Source organism: Eschrichtius robustus, chromosome 20, assembly GCF_028021215.1.
Source record: "Eschrichtius robustus isolate mEscRob2 chromosome 20, mEscRob2.pri, whole genome shotgun sequence".
Taxonomy (NCBI): Eukaryota; Metazoa; Chordata; class Mammalia; order Artiodactyla; family Eschrichtiidae; genus Eschrichtius; species Eschrichtius robustus.
In genome coordinates, this window is record NC_090843.1 from 51,846,235 (window position 1) to 51,859,017 (window position 12,783).

The window sequence follows — 12,783 nt, forward strand, 5'->3', positions numbered from 1 at the left end:
AATTTTTTCTATTATAAATGATGTTGCAATGAATATCTCTGAATATATGAATTTTTACACATATAGGAATATTTCTGGAGGATAAGTTTCTACTAGTGAAATTTCTGGAGCAAATGTTATGGGCATTCAGAATTTTGACAGATATTTCTAAATTGTCCTCAGTAGCGGTTATTCTAATTTACACCCCACCAAAAATAAATAGCAAAGCTGCTTCCCCTGTGATCCTGCCAACACAATGCAATTATCAAACTTTTTTGATCTTTGCCAATTTTAGAGGTAAAAAATGGTATTGGTTATGAGAACTACTGAATATCTTTTCATATGTTGAAGAGCCATTTATATATCTTTTTCTGTGAAAGTCTGTTAATTTCTTTTGCACATCGTTCTATTATGTTTCTGAGCTTTAAAAAAAATTATAGAACACATTATGTATTTTAGAAATTAGATCTTTGTCATGTGTTGAAAATCTTTCTCCCAACATGTTGTTTGTCTTTGACTTTGTTTACAGGATCTTTAATGTAGAATTTTTGACGTTATGTATTTGAATTCATTAATGTTTTCTTTTATGATTTCTGAGTTTCGTGTCATATTTTTAATAAAGGCTTTCCTGCTCCAAGATTATAAAAAAAGTTTCTCCTGTATGTTCTAACTTGTAATATCAATTTTTTTAAATTTAATTCTCTGATCTATCTGTTATTTATTTTGTCATAAGAGTGAGGTAGAGATGCAACTTAATTTTTCCATTTATTTACTTTTTCACTTAACATTTCATATATAATTTCTCATAGAACTATATATCAATAGTTTTCATGTTTTTCATTTTAATGGCTTCATTGAGTTAATATTACCATGGTTTACTTAACCATCTCCTCTCTCCTATTACTAAACATATTCACTAATATGTTAGTACATATACTTTTCTTTTTAAATAATTTCCTCAGAGGAAATTTTCAAGAATCAGATTTCTGGGTCAAAGACTTTGAATGCTGTTATAACTTTTGACTAAACTGTCAAGATTGCAAGGATCTAGTCAATTTATAATCTTCACCAATACAATCATCAAGTAAGATGTATATATGAATATCACACACAAATCTTTTCCAAGCAGAAATTTACACTAGGCACTCTTTACATCTAAACAGTTAGGCTTATAATCCAGAATCTAACAACTTGCATCACACTTCTACAGACTCTGACCAGCCTAAGAATCGTTGTTATTGGGACTTCCCTGGTGGCACAGTGGTTAAGAATCCGCCTGCTAATGCAGGGGACATGGGTTTGAGCCCTGGTCCGGGAAGATCCCACATGCCGCAGAGCAACTAAGCCCTTGTGCCACAACTACTGAGCCCGCATGCTGCAACTACTGAAGCCTGCATGCCTAGAGCCCGTGCTCCGCAACAAGAGAAGCCACCGCAACGAGAAGCCTGTGCACCGCAACGAAGAGTGGCCCCCGCTCACCGCAACTAGAGAAAGCCCGCGCACAGCAACAAAGACCAACGCAGCCAAAAATTAAAAAAAAAAAAAAATAGTCTTCTTTGGAGAAACATCTATTCAGATCCTTTGCCCATTAAAAAAAAAAATTAAAAAAAAAGAATTGTTGTTATTTCCTGGGAGGAAAAAGAGCAAGTGAACAAATTCTTCTGGAGCAAAGGGCAATGCAGAGGCCTCTGTTGGAAAACCCTAAGACAGTAACTTGGCAAATCAAGCATTGCAATAGAGTCAGAAGAAGACTGCAGCATTTAAATTCAAGACTGTATTTCACTGTTCCTCTCTGTCCTTTCCCTTCCCAAGAGCAGTTTCCCTTCCTCCTACATTCTTTCCAAGCACCTTGAGGTTCTAGGTACCATCTAACACTTCTTAGTCAGCATCTTCCATGAGCAGTCTTCTGCTTGGTTCCTAGATCAGGGCCTTCAAATTAAGTTCAAGTAAGGACAGGAAATAGGATGTTGATCCAAAGTGGAACATCCACCCCAGCCCATGCGTGTGAAGAGGGCATTTCCTCATGCAAATGTACCTAGTGCATTTACAGCAGAGATTTTCAGCTTCTTTGTGTCTATCAATTGCTGAAATTCATATACTATTGGCCACCCTGTTTGCTCCCCCTTCTCTATGCTGCCTCCTAGGGCTCTTTTTAAAGAAGCATTGTAGGAAGCAAGTTTCTTTCTAAAAAATTATCTTATTGTTATAATTTCTTTCTTTATGATGCCCTTCTGGAAATCTGGTACAGTGTCACGGTATGAATGCTGGTCAGACCAGAGAGGAGAGTCACAAACCTGGGGTAGATTCCAAGAACATGTCTAACAGGCAGCATGCATGGTGAGTAGAGCTTTAGGAATCAGAGTGGAATTTCACCACTTACTAGATGTGATGCTAAGCAAACTCCTTAACTGTCTTGAACTAAAATATCACCATGTTAGAGAGGCTCTTCTTGATTATCCTTTTTCTAAATGGCAATTCTGCCTTGTTATTCTTTATTATTATTTCTCCATTTGTATTTTTCATAGCACTATCACATTTTGTAACTGAATTCTTATTTGTTTTTTATTATGTGTCTTCCCCAATGGACTGTAAGTTCCACAAGTACAGGGTCTGACTTGTTCATCACTGAATACTCATTTTCCAGCACGGTGACTGCCAGAGAGTAGACTCAAGTAATTGTAGAAGAAATGAGCTCAGTTTTCTTATCTCTAAAACACGGATAAATAACACTACTCACATCAGAGATGTAATATGAGATAATGAATGTAAAAACATTTAGGATAGAGCCAGGCACATGGTTAGTGCTCAACAAATGTTAGCCATTATTTCATTTATAGTTCTCAGAAAGTCACGGCCTTTGAAATTGTAACTCAACTTTCTTAATTGTAAAGTGAAAGGAAGAATTACTACCCCTTCCCTACCGCCAAAGCACACTGTGAGATTACAAAAACATAAACAAAAGGCATTAGGAGGAACTCAGAAAACAGGATCCATTGAGATTAAGAATTTGTCAAGTTTACAACTCTCCCATGACATCTGTCTTAATCAGGGCCATCCACTGCTCTCTCCAAGGTTAGCAGTTCTTGCCTAATAGCTCTGAAATCACGACTTCACCAGGACTTCACCCCCAGCACTGAGAAAACAGATTACCTGGGAGAGCAAACTAGGGTTGAGAAAGACTGCTTGAGCACAGAAGTGGCAGCACTCTAGAAATTCATAGAAAGAATGGAGAATCAATCCTTCTATAAAATACCCCAGTGATATATCCAATTTCCAGTGATAAATACGATCTTACCTCCTGAAACATGAAACTTGATTGCTATTAAGCTACCTCCTCCTTTTCTACACTTCTAACAACAATGTGTCTCTACAATATTCCAAATTCAGTCTTCAAAGGCCCCCAAATCTGTAATCTTATAATTCCTCTCTAGGGAACTTCTATGAACCACTATTCTTAACTCTGGCTGCACGAAGAAACACCTATGGAGCTTTGTAAAGAATAAAAATGTTGAGCTCATCCAAGACCCACTGAATTAGGAACTTCCTAAAGTGAGATTTGAGTGTCTATATTTTTGAAAAGCTCCACAGATTATTCTGCTGCAAAGCCAGAGCTTGAGACCCACTATTCCATTTGCTCCTGATCTCCTCGCATGAGAATAACAATATTCTATTCAAGGGTAAAGGCAATCCAGCATAAGGTTAAGGGCTCAAGCAGGGAGTGTCAGGCAGACTTGGCTCTCAATGTCAGCACTGTCACATACGTTAGGCAAGTCTCTGTTTCCTCAGCTTTAAATGGGAAATACTAAAAGTACTTAACCTCAAAGACTTGGATTTAAGACTAAATTGTATGAAAATCACTTAACACATCTGGCAAATAGTAAGTGCTCAATAAATTATCTTGCTAACCTTCCAAAGGGTAAATTATTTCCAAACTATAATCTTTAAAAAAAAGTCTGTACTATTTTATTAATGAAAAACCTACAAGTCCTGCCATCTCCTGTTTTGCTTGTTCTCCTAAACCAAAATAAGGGGAAAATATACCTGAGCAGGCCTGACCTCAGATCATGGAAGCAGAATAACTCAGCTAGTTAGAGCTTTTATTTGGTTGATTTTATAAATTAGGCCAAGTTCTTGGTTTCTGCCTGCAATTGTTTAACTGCTACATTCTGTATGTTCTTGTGCTAGATGTCTCAAAAATATGTCTCTGGTCAAAAGGAACAGAAATCAGACCAATACAAATCCAGCACAGGAAAGCAATTTGTGCAGGAAGCATCATTTTCAGATTCCTTTGGCCAAGGCATGACACTACGTGCAACTTGTAATCATTGTGCTAGGTGCTGTGGCAAATATAAAGATGCATATGAAGACGTTTCTGACCTTTCAGTAATCACTTTATGAATTTAAATAACATATTTTAGAAGTTGTCACAAGTTAGTCATGCCACAGGCCAAATCAAGGGTGGTGAGGAAAAGGAAAGACAGTCAGGATGCCCACTTTTTCCTCCTCCTTCCCTCCAGAGCTAGACTATGAACTAAATTGTGCCCACGGACCACAGTGGCGTTGTCCTGACTCTGCTGAAGACATGATGACATCAGGGAATCCTATATCTGCCTCTGCTCTCAGCACAGGTAATGTGCCAGACCCATAAATTATCTCATTTAATTCTAACAACTCTATGAGACAGGTCCTATTGTTACCCCTGTTTTACAGATGGGGGAAGTAAGGCTTAGAGAAGTGGAGTCACACAGCCAGTGTGACTTACTATGAGCTGGGACTTTGACTCAGGCTGTCAAAACCTTGAACCTGAGCTCTTTAAATATTACATGATGCTGACTCCTGATTCTGGAGGTCAGAGAGGTCATCTAAAGGGCATAGCCTCATGCCCACATCAAAATCATATGGTCAAGAAGTCAGGAGAGTAGTTATCTCTGGGGGGTGATAGCCAGAGGGTGAGTAGTGATTGGAAGGAAGCAAGGAGGGGGCGTTGGAGGAAGGGGGAACTGGTGGAGGGGAGTAGTAATATTCCATTTCTTGATCTAGGTCCAGGTTACAGAGTTTCTTGATGTGTGTTTGTGAAAACTTCAGTTTGTGAAAATTTACGATATAAATAAAAGTGCAAAATAAGTGCACTTTTCTGTATGTATATTTTATTTTAATAAAGTTATAATACACAAAGTATAAAAGTGCTCTTTGATTCTTTTCTATGCCAGCTCCTAGCTGTGTTGACACAGGAAGTGTAAGTCTTAATAACCTCATGGAAAACTTTACCCTTCATTGACACAGGTTTACTGAGGATTTGACTGACCTAATTTCAGTATCTTGCTCCTCTTTTAACAGAAGCCTAGCCAAGGAATTTCACTGAATAAAAGTTAATTGCATTGTACCTGAGGTAGTAAATGCATACAGTCAACTCATTATTCTAATCAATCTCATATTTTATTCTCTCTTCATGTATGTAAACAGATGTTACAAATGTTGCAGATTGGAGCTCTGATTTGGAGGCAAAAAAAAATTAGCATAGCTGGAGTTAAAACAGTGGTTCTGAACCCTTGATTCACATTAGAATAATCCTGGGAGCATTTAAAAAATACTAATACCTGGGTCCCACTCACAGAGATCCTGGTTTAACTGGACTGAGGTGAGACCCTGTTATTAAATTATTTTAAAAGGTCACCAGGTGATTCTAACGTGCAGCCATGATGAGAGCCACTGAGTTAAATTATAAAGCTAATTTTTAAAGTAGACTTTGTACCCAAGATTACTACAAACCTCATTTCTCTTCAAATAAATCACTTAAGAGGGTAAGACTTTAAAAAAAGAAAAGTTGAAAACTGTTTCTCATTTGTTATTCTAGGATAAAATAGTCGAGCTATGCTTTATTCTGGAACGAAGAAAAATAATTTTAACATCATAGGAGGCTTTCTACCAGTGTTATCATTTGGATCAGACTCCCTCCAAAGGAAAAAATAGGAATACTGTTCATGGTAAAACTATGTTTCTGCCACTAGCAACACTTTTAACCTCTTTTCCGACCAGGTGCCCTAATCAGCAATCTCTTTACTATGCAGCAGAGGTGAGGCAGAAACAATTCAAATCATCCTGAACTCTGGTTGGACAGCTGTTCGCTGTTGGCTAAATGGCCATTTGAAACTCGTAATAAAACCCACATCTCCTTAGCAACGAATTTTCCTTTTTAAATTCTTTTTACATTTGTGTTCATTGGCTAGTGAAATGGTGTCTCTGCAAGTGAGTCTGAAAAAAGAAATAAAAAACACAGTACAGAGAGCTGAAAGGGAGAGAGAGCTGAAAGGAAGAGGGTAAATACAAATCATCAGAAATGACCAGATGCACATGCTCGTTGGCCCACATACCATCACCACCTTCCATCCAACCAGTTGGTTATCATTGTATCTGTAGGTTCATCCACAAGCATCTTGCTTGTGCTTACAATCTAGAGATTTACAAAAGTAGATTTCCTGACAATAGCGGTTCTCCCCTTCTAAGTGTAGTTTTACTTTCTAAGCCAACAAATCATTCATTGTTTTGATCATTCCATACACCATATTCTAAAACTTAAAACACACAAGAAGAACAGGATGCTTCCAAAGAATCCTGAAGATTAAAGCTCCTTCTATCTTCAATCCATAGGTTGGCGACTATTTTGAACCAGGGCTTATCTTAATGCTAATAACTTAAAAATTCTTAAATCCTTCGCCTTGAACTTAGTATTAGCCACGTCATACAGTCTCTCTCTCCCAAAGCCATTCTCCTACCCCACTACACATGAAAACCCCCGCTGAAGTTGCCATCTATTCTGAGACACCTGTCCTGCCCTACAAGAGAATGCAAACCTAAAGTTTAAAAATGTAAAGTATTCTAAACCAAATAGTTTTTACATTTTAGATTTTCCTTTCTTTTCATCTGCCTTCTCCACATTCAGTTCTAGAGGGTAGCTTTCCTTTTTTTTTTCTTTTTTTAATAACAGAAGGCTAATACCTCTCCCTTTCACTGGGCTATTCAAACATGAAATCTGTTTTGATTGCACAGAGGGAAAATGCATTCCCTACAAGGATATAATATCCAAGCAAAGGAGCGAAATAGACCATAAAAATGATATGACCACCTATATCCATCCTTCTTCCTGCTTGGTAGGGTAGGGGTGGGGTCAGAAGAGGAGAGAAAGGAGAGAAAGAATTAAGTTGTATTCTTAGGAGACAACGTAACACAACAAGCATTTTCCTGACCTACAGGTTAGGGAAGAAATAACCCTACAATGGTAATGAATCCGGTTGTTTCTAGCTGAACCCCACAATCACCATAATGGGAATCCCAGCTCAGGCAGAGCTCTTCCTCCTTTAAGGCAGGATAGCAGTAGGTATGGGGATGGGAAATTTGAAGAGAACCCTCAGGAGTCTCAGTAGCTGCTGCAGCCACTAGTAACGGAACCTGCTCTAGTCACTGCCTACATTCTTTCTTATCTGGAGCCAAAGTGAAACTCCTGCGCTAGGGCCAGTGTCTTCTTCCTCTGTGACCTCTTCCAGTCACACGGTCACCCTGCTCTAGGGCAGGCAGTCCCTCTTCCCATTATGGAGACCTCCAACAACCCTGTGCATAGCAGAGGGAGCAAATAGCTTCTTCTGCTTCTACCCTTTATCTGGTTCCCTAGAGGCTGAGTGGGACTAGAGAAGGGGCAGAGGTCTCTCTACATTCCTCGCCTCTCTTCCAGGAAAGCCCCAGGAGATGTAAGGCAGCCAGCCCTCTTCCAGAGAGAGCCATCCCTTCTTTGCCTCCAGCCAAATTTCTTTCCACTCACCCACAGATTTCTTCTCTTCTCCCCATGTACTGCATTTCCGTGAATATCCATAAAACTAATCTGTTGAAGAGTAGATTATACATTCTCCTAGAGTAATTTTAATTTCAGCTTTATTGGGGTAAAACTGACAAGTAAAATTGTAAGATATTTAAAGTGTACATCATGGCGATTTGATATATGAATACATTGTGAAATGATTCCCCCAACTGGTTAACTAACACGTCAGTCACCTCATATATTTATCTTTTTTTTTTTTTTGGTGAGAACATTTAAGTTCTGCTCTTTTAGCAATTTCAATTATAAAATACAATGTTAACTACAGTCGCCATGTTTTACATTAGAGCCTCAGACCTTATTTACCTTATAGCTGGATGTTTGCTCTTAGGGTAGATTTGATATTTTGGGCCTAACTCCCACCGCCTTGGGCCTGGTAATTTGTACATGAGAGTCAATCAATGCTTGGTGAATGAATGAGTGCGTGCATAAGTGAAGGAATGAATATAGCTAACCAAAGTTCACATTTCTGTTATTCCAAGGTTTATTGAAAAAGTTCTTTATCTTCTACTCTTCATTACGACAGTTAACTTCTATCTCAAATAGTTATCAAGATCCCGTACCGCTTCCTTTGAAAAAAATTCGAAGTGGGCATTTCAGTCAGTTTGCTCTGCAAAAAATTTTGTTTTCAAGTTTAAGCCTTCAAATTGGGAAGGAGCTTTTCAATCTCCTTTGATGTTGGGGTGGGAATGGGAAGGTGAGAAAAGAAAAAAAAAAGTGTGGAAAACACTTCTTGAGCACACAAAACAGGAGGAAGATCCAGTACCTTTATAGGTAAAGCCAGCCAAATACACGTAACCACTTTTGCCTCTTGAAGAAGAAAAGACAACAAACCTGACTTAAATGAATGAAAGTTCTGGCAATAAAATCAAGCAATCCTGAGTAATCTGCAAATATATATACCCATCTAATTTTTTCTAAGAGAGAAAACTATTAAAACTAGAGTCTTTTCCTCACATGTCCAACTTCATAAAAATATTCTTTATGTGGACTGCCATGCACTGACCTCTGTAAGACAAAATCAGCCAAAACAATAAGCCAGTCCAAGTCTAGAAGACTCCACTGCAGACTGAACAGGATAAATCTTGTAAGGCACTATATATAAGGAGACTGGTACACATTCCATCACTGAAGATGCTGCCTGCTGATAATGAGCTCACTGATGGCTGTCAGCTGAGATCTGATGTCATGCTGCCTGCTGATAATGAGCTCACTGATGGCTGTCAGCTGAGACCTGATGTCAGCGCTGCCCCTGATTATCACACAACGTTGGGCAAAGAATATAGCATTTCCACCCTCAGTCTGTCATCTGAAAAATGTTGATAATAAATGAGTGTTCATATGAATTCATCAGTTAATGTTTTCAAGTACTAGGGAAGTGAGCACCACTCCAGCTATTAGTGAGTCACAATAACTGACTTCATGCCATTTCAGACTCTTCGTCAATGCTGAATGAAGTGCAACCAGATAAATCAACGTAACGGTTGAATGAGGTCTTAAAATAGTGATCACCTTCACTGTGCCATGAAGGTGAAGTAAAGACAGTTTAAAAGCAGGCAGTACTATGGTGATATACTTGAGAGGCACAGCTTCATTCAAGAGAGAGTTTCCATTGATGAAACTTCAGCGATATTTATAGAATACCTACTATGCACAATAAGCATTCTGGAATAGACAGAACTCAGATTTTATCATCAAGGTTTGTAGAACTTAGTTTTAGCCATGGCTAGCAAAGGCGGTTATCCTATTGGAAGCGATACGTAGTTAATTTAAGTCATTCTCTAACTTCAGCCTGATTCTGTGGGTAATTTGCAATAATTAAGCAACTCTGCTGGGGGTCAGATGAGATCAATACAATTTATAACACCTCATGAAATGTAGTGAGATAGTTCTACATTTGAGATGATCTGGCTGACTCTCTAGTCTAGGATTTATAACATTTCTTTGGCTTAACATTATCAACAGCCAGGATATGTTAGGTCTTTGTATGTGGGGAATAAAGGTCCAGTGGCAGCACCAATACCAAGCAGCTGTCACAGGCAAAAGACCATAAAAAAAAAATGTGAAAAACGCACAAAAACAATCATATTCCTTAGTGAAGGAGACTCAAGGTTTCAGGGTGCAACATTTATCTACTTTGAGAGATATGCTTTGAATGGAGATTATTACGCATACAAATATACCATACTATTTATACATACACTCATTCCAAGTCACTTATTTGCCTTCCCAGGCTATTTGGCTGAGTGAGGCCAAATAGATAAAATAATAGGCATTATCTCAGATGCATTTAAGAGCCAAATTTACTCAAAAAGTTCTCACTTGAATCACCAAAGGCTGTATAAAGACAAATACCTACGTACATTGGAATCACTAAAGATTTCTGATTCTTCACGTTCACAGCAAAGTAACGCTGCGGATTCACTGTCTTCCAAATGAGAGCTCTGTAATACAAACAAGATCATTTCAGAGATCCAGATAACGGGGCCATAAGCATAAGGGAAAAGGCCAGCAGAAATCACTGTGTCAGTGTTAGCCCATAGGTGAGAAGGTGCAATTCTGATTAGTAACGGCTGTTTTGAAGAGAATAAAGCCAACAAGGTGATTGGTTAGGAAAATTGAGGAATATTTGAGTAGCAGAAGCATTTTTCGTGGTTTCCAATTTGGGCAATGGGATGTCCTTTTTCTGTAAAGATGGTGCTACTAAACCTTCAGAGTATGTACTCTGCACTTTTTCCAGAATGGGGTAGGTTTGTGTTCACTTACCCTCATATTCAAAGGTCTGTATTTGATGACTGTTTGGAGACAGGCTTTAGAATGTAACATAACACATGATTAAGGGATCTAACTACCAGCCTGGCCTCATTAGCCCTCTGCTAACAAATGTTTATAAGAAGAGCCAAAAAACATGCCCTACCCAAGTCCTACTGACAGATGCCAGAAAACAATTTAAAACATTTCTTCCACTCTCCAATCTCTTTTTCAAAATCTGTCTAGAAGACAGACAAGAAAAATGAGACAAAGGAGTGAAACAATGAGCTGGTAACACAAGAGTATTTTTCCCTTATGACTAACAGCAACACAAAAAAGAGAAGAGAAAAAGCTCCAACTCTGACCCATTAAGTTCCTTCAAATGTTTGCTGTTTGGGTAACAGCTGCTGGAAACTGAGTTATTCCTACATAGAGATATATAAACTTATGCCATCAAAACTTCACACTACCATATGATCCACCAAACCCACTTCTGGGTATAAATCCAAAGGAATTGAAATCAGGATCTCGAAGAGACATCTGCACTCCCATGTGCACTGCAGCATTATTCACAATAACCAAGATATGGAAACAACCCAAATGTCTATTGACAGACAGATGGGTAAAGAAAATGTGGTATATACCTACAATGGGATATTATTCAGCCTTAAAAAAGGAGGAAATCCTGCCATATGTGACAACATGGATGAGCCTGGAGGACATTATGATCAGTGAAATATGCCAGTCACAGAAGGACAAATATGCATTATTCCACTTATTTGAGGTATCTAAAATAATCCAACTCACAGTAGCACAGAGTAGAATGGTGGTTGCCAGGGGTTTGAGGGGAAGGAGGAAAAGGGGAGTTGTTTAAAGGGTATAAAGTTTCAGTTATGTAAATGATTACGTTTTAGAGATCTGCTGTACAACATGGGGCCTACTGTTAACAATACTGTGCGTTAAAATTTTTTGTTAAGAGGGTAGATCTCATGTTAAATGTTCTTACCGCAAAACAAACAACCACAACAAAACCCCTAAGGGGCACAAGGAAACTTTTGGAGGTAATAGATATGTTTATTACCTTGATTTTAATGATGGTTTCATGGGTGTACGCATTTGTCCAAACTCATCAAACTGTATACATTAACTACGTCAAGTTTTTGTTTATCAATTACATCTCAATAAAGCTATTAAACAAAAAACTTCTCACTACCGGTGGCTGAAACTTAATCATATACAACTACTTTATGGTTAGCATGGTTGACTCATATTTTGTATTTTCAAAACTGAGACTGTGTTTCAACTCACAGAATACCTGCAGAGACTGAGTTTTAGAGTGCAAATAAACAAAGTAAAGTTCAGAGTTCCTACTTCTCCTAACTGCCTTCTCGTGGTTAACTTCCTTCTTACTTTTTTCCTACCCTGATCCTTTGCCTACTTTTGGTTTTTGTCCTTACAACCAGGTCTCATATTCCATTTCTCCTCCCTCTTCCTCTTTCAGAAAATAAACAGAAACAACTAAATATTTAAAATCATTTTTAGGTCCTGCAAATGCAAAGTCTCTTTATTCCTTACTCCCTTGCATTTTGGAGGAGGAAAAAATAAGAATATTTACACTCCTTTGTCTTTTCAAAAAGAAAAAAATCAGTCTGCAAAATACGTGAATACTTCTAATATTAGAAAAGCTAAAGGCTTAATAAATAACAAACAAAATACCTGAAGGAATAAGGTAGAGATCAAAGCTGCTTTCAGTTCTCCCAAATTCCCATATCACAACAAAATGATAACATAGATAATATTAAGCATATCAAAAATGGCTTGTCACTGTCAAGGTGTACATAAACTGAAAAAAGTACACATTAATTAATCCAAATTATACTAATTAAGATTTTTAAGTTTTCATTCTTGTATATACTTCAGCATGTTTACATGAGCTCTTTCAAAATGACCTTTCAAGAAAGAGGTTCTTTTATATAAAATGGAATATTACTCGGCCATAAAAAAGAATGAAATTCTGCCATTTGCAACAACATGGATAGACATGGAGTGTATTATGCTTAGTAAAATAAGTCAGACAGAGAAAGACAAATATGGTATGTAATCACTTATATGTGGAGTCTAAAAAATAAAACAAATGTATATAACAAAACAGAAACAGACTCACAGATATAGAAAACAAACTAGTA

At 37.8% G+C, this 12,783-nt stretch overlaps 1 protein-coding gene across 2 annotated transcripts in view; it reads right to left on the bottom strand.

Moving 5' to 3' along the window:
- SSH2 (slingshot protein phosphatase 2) overlaps positions 1-12,783 on the bottom strand; it is a 241,281-nt gene that overhangs the window by 165,230 nt on the left and 63,268 nt on the right. Inside the window, exon 3 of one of the 2 annotated variants that reach the window (XM_068530612.1) lies at positions 10,210-10,290. The exons of the other annotated variant lie outside the window; for it this stretch is intronic. Within the exon in view, the coding sequence (XP_068386713.1) occupies positions 10,210-10,290 (81 nt within the window). The remainder of the gene's footprint in view (positions 1-10,209; positions 10,291-12,783) is intronic. 2 annotated transcript variants of the gene reach the window in all.